The sequence below is a fragment of the Dermacentor silvarum genome, chromosome 2 (assembly GCF_013339745.2).
Source record: "Dermacentor silvarum isolate Dsil-2018 chromosome 2, BIME_Dsil_1.4, whole genome shotgun sequence".
Taxonomy (NCBI): domain Eukaryota; kingdom Metazoa; phylum Arthropoda; class Arachnida; order Ixodida; family Ixodidae; genus Dermacentor; species Dermacentor silvarum.
The window spans coordinates 241672891-241687993 of record NC_051155.1 but is presented as its reverse complement, the minus strand read 5'-3'; the positions used below and the strand labels follow the sequence as shown (position 1 = coordinate 241687993).

The 15103-nt window shown below is 44.1% G+C and overlaps 1 protein-coding gene across 1 annotated transcript in view; it reads left to right on the top strand.

Annotated features, from left to right (window-relative positions):
* LOC119442985 (serine-rich adhesin for platelets-like) overlaps positions 1-15103 on the top strand; it is a 100642-nt gene that overhangs the window by 80549 nt on the left and 4990 nt on the right. Inside the window, exons 25-28 of the mRNA XM_037708087.2 lie at positions 3789-3873; positions 6259-6440; positions 13122-13194; positions 13342-13422. Coding sequence (XP_037564015.1) covers positions 3789-3873; positions 6259-6440; positions 13122-13194; positions 13342-13422 — 421 coding nt within the window. The remainder of the gene's footprint in view (positions 1-3788; positions 3874-6258; positions 6441-13121; positions 13195-13341; positions 13423-15103) is intronic.

The window sequence follows — 15103 nt, the reverse complement described above, 5'->3', positions numbered from 1 at the left end:
CATGCAAATTAGAAGCACTGCATCAAAGACTGTGTATAGGGGTGCTAACCTTTAGTTTGTGCTCATACCTGAGTTACATTGTCCATGATTTCATTTTGGGCTTACTTCCGAAAACAAAATTTATAATGTTTTTGAGCTAGCAGCCGCAGTTGTGCTGGAGTCCTGCATTGTGCAGTGCTCTATTTTCATACTGTAATGAACTTTGCTGTTAAGGGGGCAGTGGGTTTTAGAGAAAAAATTTATTTTTCGAGATATGGTGCTGAAAGCTTGTACATATATGTAAGATTATGTGCTAATTTTTAATATGCAGTCTATTTTTGTTTATCAGTGCTAGTTTAATGCTAGCTTCCCTTAAATAATATTTTGCAAAGGTTTGCAAAATACTATTAGTTCCTGCAATTTCACTAAACAGGGTATCAATGGCTTCTGTATGATTCAAGGAGTGCTATAAGACCAACCTTATTGCTCTGCCTTTTCTTGAAAAATGCAGCGGAACCCCGATTATGCGACTTTGAGGGGACCACGCAAAATTGTGTAATCCGGGTGTCGTATAATCAAAAAACTAACGGTATAGGCAGTGATGCTCAGTCTTGCCGAAAAAACGGGTACGGACAGCCTGAATAAAGCCTGCGGCACAAACCTGTACTGCTCCAAGGAAGTTAAATTCAATTATATAAAAAAAACTTAATTTGCATTACTTTCAAATAACAGCAATATCGACCATTTTAAAATAAATATTCTAAATCCCGCTATGTTTAGCGTTACATTGGCAATCTGTAACTTGAAGAGTCGACCGAAGTCAGAACTTGTTTTTGGTTGGAATCAACGCTGTTTTCGCTGTGTTTGTGTCTGGTTACGATGCTGCAATACTCTATGGCCTTTTGCGGTTCGACTCCGTTCATTCGCAACGTTATGGCGACGCAACACATTTGGTGTGACGGCCGCTTCAAGAGATGAGCAATTTTGATGGCCGAGGAGCTGGGAAAGTTTGCCGCGGCTCGGTGTCTCGACATCAACGAGTCGACAATTTGCGGATAGCGGGACCAGCGGCAGGCCCTCTTAAGGCAGTCAGAAAGGTTCTGTGGAACTTTAAGTGGCCTGGTATTGACCGCGAATAAAATGGTAGTGCAGTCTTTAAGAAGTACTTAAATCTCCAACAAGCTTGATGGCACGTCAGATGACTTGATTCTTGGGCGATCACTTTTGGAGATAGTTCCCTTTCGTGAGACTCAGCTCGTCCCGGCACCGAACCCCTCAAAGTATACGGCTGACAGCTCACTTGGCGCTGATAGGCTTAGGACAGCTCTAGCAACACTTGTCAGGGGACGCTTTTAGTGCCGAGTCATGCAAAATTTCAAACTACCTACGAAAGTAATCGCCCGAGAATACTGCCCAAGGGAAGCTCCGTCTCCTCCTCAGACAATGATGATGAGTGAAGAGAATTGCGATTCCTCAATAAAGGTACCATTTCTTTTTCCGTTGCATCTAGCAGTACATTCGTGGTTTTATTTTTTTTATTTCGCTTGACTTGAAAGTTGCCCCTCGCGTTATAGTCGCGGTTGCAGTTACGTTCGGGTAAATACGGTATTGCACACTCGTTATCAGCTGGCTGCAGTGCGCTCACGTGTCAGCCTGCGTCTGCTTAGGTTTTATTTTTATTTTTTTTTCTCAGACGGTACCAGAGAGGCGTCGTGTGAGGCAGGGTCAGCGTAAAATTGCATTGTATAATGAGGTTTTTCATGCATTATTTTTATAAGTGTTTTGCCAGGACCAAACTGATTTGTCGTAAAATGAGGGTCGTCGCATGACCGGGGGGCGTATAATCGAAGTTCCACTGTAGTTATGAGACTTCAAAGCTAAGCACCAGAAAAACACTATTCCGTGTTTCAACTTCAAAACCTCACAACTCGTGTTCTAGGTAAGGCAGAGTGATAAGGTTGGTCTTGTGACATTCCTTGAATCATAAAGACATTGATACAGTATTTAGGGAAATGTAAGGAATAAAGATTTTACACATTCTTGCAGAAAATAAAGGAAGCATGCATAAAATTAGAACCAAAGGAGATAATAATGAATATCATATTCGAAACAAGCTCATAACATTACACATATGTACAAGTTTTCAGCACCATACCTTGAAGAATAAAGATTTTTTAAATTTTTTGTCTAGGACCCAAATCTTCCTTAAAGGGACACTAAAGAGAAACAGGAAGTTCAGCTGGAATAAAAGAGGGACCTTCAGGAATGCATGCAGTTTTTGTTGGGTGCAAAAATATGAGTTATTAGCGGAGAAATTCGTAAACAAAGACCAAATATCTCTTCCTCAATTTCTCTCACCCCAGATTTGGCGCTGAAGTAGTGTCGTCACAGATTTCATTGCTCTCAGCGAATCAGAATGCGCCATGATACGTCACCGCTTGCGTAAACGGCCGAGGCGCTGGATGCATCATGGCTGCATGCATGGTCGCTGCGTTCGCGTTCGCCGCGATGGTTACCGTTGCTGCCGCTGAACCTTGCAACGAAGAGCTCGCCAGGGAAGCAGGACTGCATTTCAGCGATATTCAGTGAAACGGAGCGCGAAATGATCCTCCGTGCTCGAGCGGTAGGTGTTTTCGCGTGCGATGGCGGTGAGCCGCCGGCCGCGCCGGCGGAAAGCAGAGCTTCGTTTTCGTCGACGGAGGCGAAGCGTCCGGTCCGCCAGGCGACGATGTTCCCGACAGAACAAGCGTAGAAAGTTGCGCACGTACTCGGTATGGATATTTCGTGGCTTTATTTAATGACATTCAGCACTCACCGACCCGCCAGTTTGCTGCTGCAGGGGCACCGGTAGGGGGTTTGATGAAGGCCGCATTGAGGGAACAGCTGCTCGAGAAAGGACTGGCCTCTGGGGCACGCCAAGATACTTTCCGAGGGCAAGATTATACACATAATCCGAGGGCGAGAAATGCAGAGAGCACACCATCGGTTTCTCTGGCTCTTTTGCCGTTTTATCATCGGCAGAGCACTGAGCCATTGCGAACGCCGGGGAGCCAGGGCTCTCCGCGCGACACCACATGAAAGGACACAATCGAGTCAACACTGCTGCTGCCCCTGAGCAAGCGCCTTGGGCCATTTATACAGCCCTCAACACTGCACACACGAGGCATTTTCTGGCTGTTTCCCGCGAAGTCAACGTTTTTCGAGCCACGCAACACGCAACCAAACACCATAGAGCGGAACAGGCGCGCGCAAGGATGCATTGACCAAAAACGAAACTGCGAAACTATCACGGCCGCATGTATCTCCATGCCATTTTTTCTTATTTATTTAATTTTCTGCTAAACTTGTTCGTCCTCGCTTGAAATGGTTTAAAAAGTTGGCAAATGCTGTTTATGTACGTTCAAGGTGTATTTCATGTTGCGTCTTATTAACAGCGATAAATCGCTCTCGACCAATCGCGACCGGCCTGCATTTGTAATCTCCGACGACACGAACATGTAGTGCGGGAATTTCGAAGGGGCGTCAGCACCTATCCTTCAGTTTTTCGCTATTTTCTCGCTTATTAAACATCTGTTTGCAGTAAGAATGGTATGGCTGGGATTGTGAAAGGATAATCTACCATTTAAGCTCCACTTCTGGTTTCTCTTTAGTGTTCCTTTAAGGCTGCTTGAATATTCTTGTAGTCCACTTTTGTCAGTGCATGTGTAGTTTCAATGCTGTACCTGCGTGAACTTTCCGATGCATCATCAGTATTGATCTGCCTGCAATTATTTTTCTGACCTGTGCACTGCTCTTGTGTTTGTTTACAGAGGAGAGAAATTCATCTACGGGCACCACTACCTCAGGCCACACGAGACCTTTCATGAGCCGACCCGCAAGTTCTACCACAATGAGGTATGTAGGCTGGCAAACGTGTGTGACCACAAGTCGCCAAACTCATTGTGTAATCGCCCTGCTAAGCTAACATGCTGTCCTCCATGCATTCTGCAGCCATCTCACAACTTTGCCTGAATCCTTGAAAAAAAAAAAGGAAAGAAAGAAAGAGGTGCATTTTAACATGTTACGAGCTGTGCACCAAATATAACAATATATTTTTCATTTTCACCTTTCAATACACAGTGAGCTCAACCAGTGATGACTGAGCTGTCCAGAAAATTTACACTCTGTAAAAAATTTACACCCTTTGGGGCTTATCTTGTGCACAAACATTAAGTGTTGTCTGTCTGGTGTACGTTTTCTTTCTTTAATGCTCTACGCTCGCTACTTTCCTCTCAAGAATGCTATGTCACGCTGATATGTGCATGTTATTTGTGACTTGAAAGTATGGCGAGGGCAGTGTTTGTGAAAGGGAAGACACATAAAATAGACGACTGTTATTGTTGGGAGGCGAGATGCTGAGCCCTAAATGGTTCCAACAGTGTAGCCTATTGATGTTGTAGCAAGGAAACATGCACCTGTGATGATGGGTGACACATTACTCCTATGGGTGCCTGTACTGGTGTGACCACCACCACATGCATGGCCCTTGAGCATGCATCACTGTAGTTGATCGCACATCACACTACTTGAACGAAACATTCTGTTTTGAACCCACTGCTGTGGTTAATGTTGTATGTGTAGTATTATTTATTTCCTGGGCTGTCAAAGGTCCCCAGTCACATTACATTTGTGCAAACATTAGAGATGTGAGGGCTTGGAAAAAAAAAGAGAATTTTGGCTAAAAAGCTTTTCTTTCTTGTTTTTTTCCCAGGCAATAAAAAGCTGAGAAAAACAAAGGGTTCAATTCACCAAATAAAGTGTATTGGTGTAAATTATGCGAAAGTTAAATTAGTGTCGTTTTGCGAGTATAAACATTCATACGAAATATTGTCCCATCCAGTTTGTGTAAGTCTTTTTATATCGGTGTTGTGTTGCATTTCGATTGTTTGTTGCTCAGAAAGGCAACCTCAACTTGCATCACTTATGGTGGTATATAGGATCTGCCCTTGGGACACAACATTTCCGTGTCAGTACTTCAGTATTTCTTTAACCTAATGTAAAGTGCCTGCGAGCTAAGAATTTGGCAGTTCTGTGCTGTATTTTTGAGATTGCATCTCTTAAAAAAAATGAAAAAAAAAATATTGCCCTGAATTTCTTCAATTACCAACATTTTTGTTCACACAGAATGAATAAGCACAGTTATGAAAGACAATTCACCATCGTTAGCTGGTTTCTAGCAGGTCGCAGTAGAAAATCTTACACATACTTATGACTGCTCTTTTCCCACCATTTCATACATCTAAAGGCGCCTACATGTTTGACCTAGATTTTAGCACGGTTAACCCGCAACATGTAATTGACCACAGTGGCAACCACACTCCATCCGCAATCTGAAAGACTGGAAAGTTCTGCAATTGTGACAGACAGTACACCAGCATTCCCTCACTAATAGAATAAAAGTGTGCAGCTTTCATGGTTAAGTAGACAAGAATTCTGAAAGCTACCAAGAATCTCTGAGCGAATAAAAAGTGGGTTATTAGTTATAGAATGTCCATATCTTGCCAAAATAGTATTTAGAATCATGCCTTTGCATGTACCCTCCTCTGCTGTTATTTTTACTTCCCAATGTTAAGAATGGTTAGGATATTTTTCCAGTGTTTCCAAAATTTCAGGGAAAAAACACAGTTTTTAAAAATGTTTTTTCACTGCTTTGAAATTTCTAGAAATATTACATCAGTACAAACATGTTTTGTTATGAAGACATCACACTAGGTTCCAGAAACGCCACATTCTTTGCTTGTCAAAGCTTGATGCTATCATACTTGGGCTCGTTTCATCCTTTGTCCTTTTCTTTCCTGAATATATATTTCTCCTCTTTTTGTCTTTAAGAATGTTGGTTGATGGTTTGACTTTATTGTTTTGCCTTTTAAACACCTTCTCAGCTTTTCAGTAAGGCTGAGTTTGAAAGCATGGTTGAATGACTAGTTGTAAAAGTACAAGAGGCTTCCAATAAATCAATGAAACTTTATATTTGCGTTACTGATCGTAATTTTCTGTACATTTCTTTTTACTTGCCAATTTTTTTTTCATCTGTATTTTTTTTTTTTCCTTTTTCTACTGAATACTGACCCATGATGGCATGTGGTAAGGCAATTGTTCAAAGATGCATTTTATCCTCAGTTGGGTATAGCACCACTCGCATTGCTTGCTAAGACATGCTTCATTATGACTTGTGATCCCTACTTTGTATGGCATGTAAGGGCATAATGCAGTTCACCCTGATGTACACTTGGTGCGCAGGTTCTACGTGTTCCCTTGTATGAGATCCTGCCTTTGGAATGTGTCGCTGGAGCTTGCTGGGTGCTTGACCTGGCCACCTACTGCCGAGGTCGGCCACGGGGTGCAACGGAAAAAGATGTCTACATCTGCGAGTACCGTGTTGACAAGAGTGCCCGGCTTTTCTACAAGATCAACAAGCCTCGGTAAGACACCTTACCTATACTCTGGCATGCTTTCCCAAACCCGAGCCCAATTCTTGACTGTCACTTTTGCCATTTCCCCGCAACTTCTCCAAGTGGCTGGAGAGGCCTGTATCTTGTCATGAACGTATATGCCACTTTAGGTTCAGTCAGTAATCAGCATTGGAATTATTGTGCTGTTAGTATGCACATTTTTTAAGTGTTGCACATGGTTATTGCAGTTAGTACTTGACACATTGCATCCACATTTCACTTTTCAAAGCGTGGTGGTACCACATCATCAGGTCACTGCTGCTATATATATCTTGCAAGATAGCCTTTGGAAACTGCATTTCCTTGTTGGAAAGGGTTGCCCACTAGCGGAGAAAATGAATGCCAAGCTTTTTGGATTTCGCACCCAAACTGTGGTACCATTGACATGGAAGCAAGGTAGGTATGAAAAGATCATGCCCTTTTGCTTTCTCAAATGGCACAAATTGAAAGGCCATACTGTTCTAATAAAAAGAGAAGCTTTCTCTTTCAGCTCCTGGTCATGTGTGTGAGAATCACTCTGGCACTGGCAACATTATTCCTTTAAATGAGTGTGCTGTGTTTTATTCAGGACTGGGGATACACTTTTCTCAGTGCACGTGCACTAGAGTGCTGCCAACCTCTGTGAGACATGAGTGTGCAAGTGCAGAATATGACATGCACACAGTGATAACAAAACACTAAAGTTTATTGAAGTTTTTCCTATAGACACACTGGCTTCTGAAATGCTTGAGTGTTGCTTGAATGCTAGAAACCAGGCAGGAGGCAGGCAAGCAAAAATGAAGCTGAGGTATTCATTTTCGATTTGTGCTGCCGGTGCCAGTAGTCGTCACTGTCAAGGCCAAGCTACATAAAGTGAACTTTCGTGGCAAACTTCGTGCCACAGAAATAGACACGGCATGACACCGATTGTTTCTGGCTTGGCTATATCATATGGAGCGAGAAAGAGGCGTTCGCTGCTGTGCGTTCACCGCCTTGCTGTTAGTGTTGCCAAACTCGATAAACATGTTTTTCTAAAAAAAGAAAAAGAAAAGAAAAAAAAGATAAAGACAGATTTCTGTCTACTATCTGTTGTTAATAGCTAAGCAATTAAAAAAAGTTTCATAGATGTGTTTACGAACGATTTCTACACATTCTCTTGAGCTGTAAGCATTTTAGCAGGCTGGAATTGCGCCGTCTGACTATGTTGTGCGGTGGCAAGAGCTTAAAGCTTGGTGCAAGCCTGCAAGCGACTGCACCGCGGCGGTCACGGCAATTGAGTGGCCCAGCAGCATACAGATGTTTCAGAAGGTTTTGTTTTCCAACAGTGTCGTTAGTTCTTCACTTTCTTGTGCAAAAACACATTGTGAGGATTCACGTTTACTTTGGTTTCAGTTGCTGAAAGCTTCTTCCAACAACAGGCATCTAGTACTTTCATAGGTCGGCAGTGTGGGAGAACACTCACTCACACTCACTCACCATAATTTTTTCCAGGCCCCGCTCTCACTCACGTTCACATTCACCTCCACTCACACTCACCTCCACTCACACTCACAGCACTCACTCGCACTCGCACTCACTTCCACTCACACTCACTGGCTCTCACTCGCACTCGCACTCACCTACACTCACACTCACAGACACTCACTCACACTCGCACTCATCTCCACTCACACTCACTGGCACTCACTCGCACTCGTACTCACCTCCACTCACACTCACTGGCACTCACTCGCACTCGCACTCACCTCCACTCACACTCACTGGCACTCACTCGCACTCACCTGCACTCACACTCACTGGCACTCACTCGCACGCACTCCCTGCACTCACTGCACTCACCTGCACTCATACTCACTGGCACTCACTCGCACTCGCACTCACCTGCACTCACACTCACTGGCACTCACTCGCACTCGCACTCACGCCTTTGAAATGAGTGCGAGTGAGTGTGAGTGAGTGCACTCATGCGTGAGTGGGCCGACCTATGAGTACTTTATCTGGAGAGGATAGCATTATGAAATTTGGCATGAAATACGGCTGTCAGCGGCTCTTATTCTCGATGCCGCCAGCCATTCTGTGCGCAGTTTGGGCCACACAGGTGCATACAGCCTGGAAACCAGGCACAGCCAGCTTCTAAATATAATCTCTCGTCCCCTTTTTCCCTCAAGGCAGTCCAGCACTCAAGCCACTCCGCTGCGGCACTAGGATAAAAAAGGAAAAACAAAAAACTCACCAAAAAAAATCCGCCACAAGTCGGAGGGAGATCGCTTGTCGTGATACCTGGCAAGCACGCGAGGCGCACTCACTGCTTTCGGTGGCGAAGTTCGCCGGGCTAAGTTTTTCTGATCTAGCCAGGCAGAATGATGGCAGGCATCGAATTTTTGGACGCCGAAGGTCGGGCGTCCGCCACTGGCCAAAGTTCTTCACTTGACGCTGGTTTTTCACTCCATGTAGCTCAGCCTTTAGGTCACTGCTAGGCATTGAGTTCAGTCTGTCTTATGAGGGTTACTATACTCTGTTTCATATCTTGCAGGCAACACTCCGTAACTCCCAAAAATTGTGCGCCACATATGAAAGATAGTTTTGTAGGTACACACCATGTAGTTTTATGTAAAATTAAGTTCATACATTTGTGTTGCAAAATATTACTTATTTATTTCACATTTATTTATCAGGAACCGCAGCGCATCATCGGTTCCTGTGACCAAAATATAGGACATCGCCTGTACTGGAAATACGAATGTGCACAAGTAATATTTGATTTGACCTAAACCTATGTCCACAAGTTGTAGTTGTGATACATGAAATATAGTTATTCCATAGAAAGCATAGCAGATCCAAAACAACTGCCTTGTGAAGCGCACGGAGTGAGACCTTTATGACCACACTACTTGCGTAGGTTCCGCAGTATTGCCTGCTTTGTATGAAATGGAGTATAATTCCGTTGCGCTCTTGTGTCGCTATGTCACAAACAGCCTCCACACTAGTTTCTGCAAGCATGCAGGCCATCTTATTTGCAGGGGTGGGACTCCTGCGCCATTTTGATACAAACGAAAATAATTGCACTAAACTGCTCCAAACACGCAACATTGACTGAAAATGCTCCACGCTGTGCCAGAATGGCTTCGGCATCTGTGCTCCGTCCATGGCCGCAAACAGCGAACAGATTTGTTCTCCGAAAAAGAGTGCAGTCGTTCACATTCCACACACCGCGCGACAGTGCCTCCCGCACAGTTTCTCGTAATTTTCACGCTTATAGTACTGGACGTTTCAGCGCTTCCGTCAAGTGGCCGGCATGCGCACAGCCACTCCCGGCTGTTGTTACTGCTGTTGGAATGGCGAGGGTGGCTGTATTTAGAGTGTACTAGAATACGGTTGAGAGGGCTGAGTGGTGCTGCACTCCTAAGCAGAAGTGCAAAACAACATAAGGTAGGCTGAGGGTGCTGCAAGCGGACTAGATATTAGGGAGGCGCCTGCTGCAACGGGTGCAGCAGGCATCTCTGTCCCCAGAGCCGGTGTAAGGTAAAACCAATTCCAGTCTGTTTTTGTGCCCATATAGGTGAGGCCTGAGCCATTTTGACCTATCACGAAGGGCTAATGGCGGATTTGGAATAAAACGTCGCAGTTTCGCCTGAAAGGCGAAGCATGATTGCAATAGCAAATTAGTAGACAGCTATACACGAAGTAAGGATAGTAGTTTTATCGGCCATATAAACTTCTAAAATTCGCTTACGAACTAAATTAACAAGCATGGTGTTACGCGTGCACAAGCAAACATAAACATATCTCACTTGATGACCGTGGAAACTCGCTGTCAAAACACTGGAGTGAGGAAACGCAGCAGCAGCAGCGAGCGAATTGGCTTCGTGCTGCCTCTCACTTCAACGCGAACTAAGCGGCGAAAACACAGCACACACATCAGCACTCGCACTCTGTCCCCATCACAGATCGCTTTCGAAATAGGGCCCGCATGGCCACGCCACATGCAGCAGCCGCCGGAGTAAGAAAGCACCCCTCTGCCCGGTGCCTTGCGCGCGACAGAAGACGATGCGCTTTGTTCCCGCTTTCCGTCCTTGCGCGCGCAAGATTGAGACGCCATCATCAGCTCACCTTCGCATGCTTTCACTCACACATACAGCATACGGCATGTGGCAACGATGTTATCGCCCCTGGTCTTTATACGGAACATCATGGCGACGGCAGAAATGCACCTAGAGTGTCCATATAATTGCTATTGCAGTAAAAGCAAAATTGGAATAATTTTACGTTATACCAGCCCAGGGTTGATTGCGGCTCTTTTGGTCTGAGGTGACATATGGTGACCCATAAATTATGTTACCACATCGACTGAACCACATAATTTGAGAACATTTTCTGCAATCATCATGAGCCTCGGCGCAGCGATATATAGTTAGATCGTAGAGCCACCGATGTTTCCAGCTTTACAGGAAAGCACGCGCTGTGCCACCACTCGACCCACTCTTCCATATTCTAGTATGCTATACCTACAAAGCGTGCTTCTACTACGCGCTTCGTGTTGGTTTATTCTGTGTTTCGTTGTGGTTTTGAAATGTGCTGCCATATTCCATTATTCCACCAAAATTCAGATTGGCCTGCTCCAAACTGCTTCGAAATGAAATTTTATGCTCCAAAATGTAATTTAGTCTGCTCCAAGCTGCTCCAAAATGAAATTTTGTCGGCTCCAAAACGCAATTTTACTTGCTCCAAGATGACTTTGGGCAGTCCCACCCTTGTATTTGGGGCCACTGCTTCTTGAATTCACATCCCACTAGACAAGCAGTGAGAAGGTTGAAAGGGGGTATGTCAGCGTGCCTAGTGGCGTGAGGAGGTACCATGAAATTCCACCTTTTCCTGTTAGCCAACATGAAAAGTTGGTTGCACAGTGTTCAATGGACATGCAAAGGAATACCACATTTACTCTTTTCTAACGTTTACCTGTTTGCACAAAGTGCACTAAAATGTGACAAATGTCAGAATCGAGTAGAAAAAACTGCAATAGGTGACGCTTAAATTTCTCCATGACTGTGCCGCCCACTACAACGGTTTTGCGAAGTGATGACGAGTATGTGCAGATGAAAATGATGAAGTCCACATGCAGTGTTCACACTAATTTCCCCCGTTCTTTGAGGTAGCTTTCATTTGAGTGATAAATGGCCAGACCAATTTAATGACGAGTATGTACAGATGAAGTCCACATGCAGTGTTCACACTAATTTCCCCCGTTCTTTGAAGTAGCTTTCATTTGAGTGATAAATGGCCAGACCAATTTAATGTATGCCGACTTAGTGTGAAAGTATTCTACCCAAATGGAGTATGCATGCATAGCTTTGTTTTGACAGAAATGAACTGAGATAGTAAGTAGCACAACCTTGATATTTTTGGCAAGGGAAATAAAGCCTTACAAGTTTATATTTCCATCTGTAAAAAAAATCAGAGCCCTTCCACTACTGTGAAGATGGAAGCCAGCGAAGCTGTGACTGTGGTGGGTCTGCTGTACTGAATATTGCTATAGTGAATTTCTATATTATCATTATTGATTATATTGAGCGTCTTCGGCATGTTCGCAAAGAGCAAGGACACCGGCGTCTTGTTTTCGCATGGCGCTATGGCCAAGTAGTGCATTTGCTGCGCCAAGTCTGCCTCATCGTCATAGACTAGTGTATGAGCTACAGCGTTCATAACCGCGGCACACTGCACAGCAGCATCGGGATCCTGTGAGATCTCTCCTGCTACTGCTCTCGGGGGCTCATACCCACATATCCAACGCAGGTATGAGCCACACGTGATTTCTTTCTTACCTTCCTTCCTTTCTTTCTTGTCCCTGGCTCATACCCGCATATCTAACGCGGGTATGCGCCACACATGATTTTATTATCGTTAATCGTGACGTAACTGATGAGCATGTGATGTTATCGATGTCATGACCTATCAGTCATGTTAGTCATCCGTTTTGACGCCTGTGCTAAGGCACAACTGGCGGGAAACCACCACGCTCATGGAGCCGAAATGCTGCTGCTGCTGCTGCTGCTGATAGTTTTTTCTACACGCGGACACGATCCTGGGGAAACTAGCCCTCAACAGCTTCGTTGTAAAATACTGCACGAAAGAAAGCCAGTTATATTCATTTAGTCACTAGTACATGTGCATCAGTGAGACGGGAGCATAAATAAGTACAGCTTGGTAGGAATTATTAAAAAGTGCCTCATGGAACCTGCAGAAATCAGAGGGCTCAAGCTCTTGCACTTATTCAGCATAGACACCTAAGATGGAGTAGTGTTACAGTCCTCATAGTTACTCTTCGTGAGCTCACTTAGCATTTCATTGATTTTTGGAATGCCTCTCTTGAATGGCACTATAAACGCACATGAATTTGGCTGGCTAGTTCTGCTGCTTAAATGCAGCATGCAGCCAAAGTTGTACTTGTATTTAAGGTGCAACGTTTACAGAAAGTGACAAACAATCACTGTGGTGATGTCAGATGTGAGGTGAAACTGCAACTCCACTACACATGCAGTGCCTGGATGTTAGGCTGTATTGATAGTACACAAAGTCATGTACTCCTGTGTTGCTGTTAACAGTGATCAAGGTGGCATTTGTCATAACATGTTTGTAGCTTATAACTAGGAATATTTTTTGTTTTCTACAATGCAGGTTTCCTGTTTGCATGAAAAGCTACGCCTTTGACACCTTTGACACAAAGCTTGCTCCAAAGAGAACATACTCGGTTAGTATTTTTGAAGTTCCTTGTCTATTCCTGGGATGAGATGCCATATTAATTCAATATTATTTCTTCACGTTGATAAAAAATTTTTTTACCTTGTTTGTTGCGAGAGGTTTTCATACTTTCCCTTTCTTGTGTGTGACCACCTAGCCTCGAAGCAATCCTGTCGTGTACCAGAAACGCAGCCGAGCAAAGACAGCACAAGGGTTTCCTGATGACCGGAGTGCTGACGTGAGTTAATAGAAATTTCACTGCAGTAACAGTTCATGCAAGTTTTACACTGTATCCATCACGTATGTTCTGTGCATACATCCAGAGTCTCCACAACTTGCTCAGCAATTTCAAACTGCCACTACAGACAGAGGAATTCGAGTAGTAAGTGTATGGTGTAGGGTGGACTGAGAGTGCATTAAAAGATGGCACCAGGATAATTATAATGAGCACATATAATTACTAAGGTTGTTGTTGCCTGCTAAATGGCCTCATATTGCATGAAAATGTGTTTATTTGCAAAGAACTGCTTATAGAGGTACAAAAGGTATTGGTTCCTCTATAGAGGAACAAAAGGTATTGGACCCGCCGTGGTTGCTCAGTGGCTATGGTGTTGGGCTGCTGAGCACGAGGTCGCGGGATCGAATCCCGGCCACGGCGGCCGCATTTCGATGGGGGCGAAATGCGAAAACACCCGTGTACTTAGATTTAGGTGCACGTTAAAGAACCCCAGGTGGTCCAAATTTCCGGAGTCCCCCACTACGGCGTGCCTCATAATCAGAACTGGTTTTGGCACGTAAAACCCCATAATTTTTAATTAAAAGGTATTGGGCATAAACTTTGCACAGATTTACTTGTACCCTCATCTTGAAAGGCACCTCATACAATTAAAAGCAATCAAAAACAGAATGCGTAGCAAAGTGCATATTAGTGAGCCTCAGAGTCAGTATGATACATGGGAATATGTGATTTCGGGGACTAATAGAATGATGCACAGGAGTTTGGGCATTGGTGCATGATGCCAGTGGCCCAGAAGAGTACTGTGCATGTTGCGGGAGCAGTGATGTTATGTGTGACGTTGGATGTTCATTGTGCTCAGGACACTGTGGGAAGCATGCAGGCAGCAATGCATGACACTGGGAACTAGAAAACTGATGCCAAATCATTGCACGTGGTAGCAAGTGATTATGTGCAGCATTTGGACCACATAAAGTAACAATGCTTCAACAGTGGGTGCTTGGTCAGTTGGGAGCATTAACCGTCAACAAAGTATTTGACGTGTGCAATCCGCACACGTTTTTAAGTAACTTCTTAAATATCTATTAGCCTGACAGATGATATTAGCAGGCAGATGCATTCATTGAGATCCTCTAATGCATCGGACTGACGGTATGTCAGAGAAATAGAATGGTGCCTCATAATCAGATCATGGTTTTGGCACGTAAAATCCCAGAATTTAGAAATATAATGGGTAACAATGGAAGGATTAAATGAACTGGTGAGATTTGAAAGTTTGCAAAGTCTTAGGAACAAGCCCTTGTTCTTCAGTGGCCTTAATGAAGTGATGCTGATGATGATGATCCTTACGATCGGCTTATGCATTCAAAGGGTGGCTGACGCAAGAGATGGCAGCAACAGGCAATGTGTGCTATTTCCCATTGAGATGATGGCATATCATCCTTGTACTCAAGTCCTCTATGCCAAGGCTATATATTTCCTTCTTTCTTAAGATAGATTTAGCGTTATGCTTACTAGGTGCCCTCAGAAATGCTCTACCATTTCAAGGCACTATTGTGCCACAATGCAGGACTAACACTGGCATGCACTGCAGCTTCATGGAAATAATTAATTGGCACATGGGTGCACATATACACAGAAAAAGTGTGCTTAGGTTCTGACTTTTCAGTTGCAGTTGGCTGCC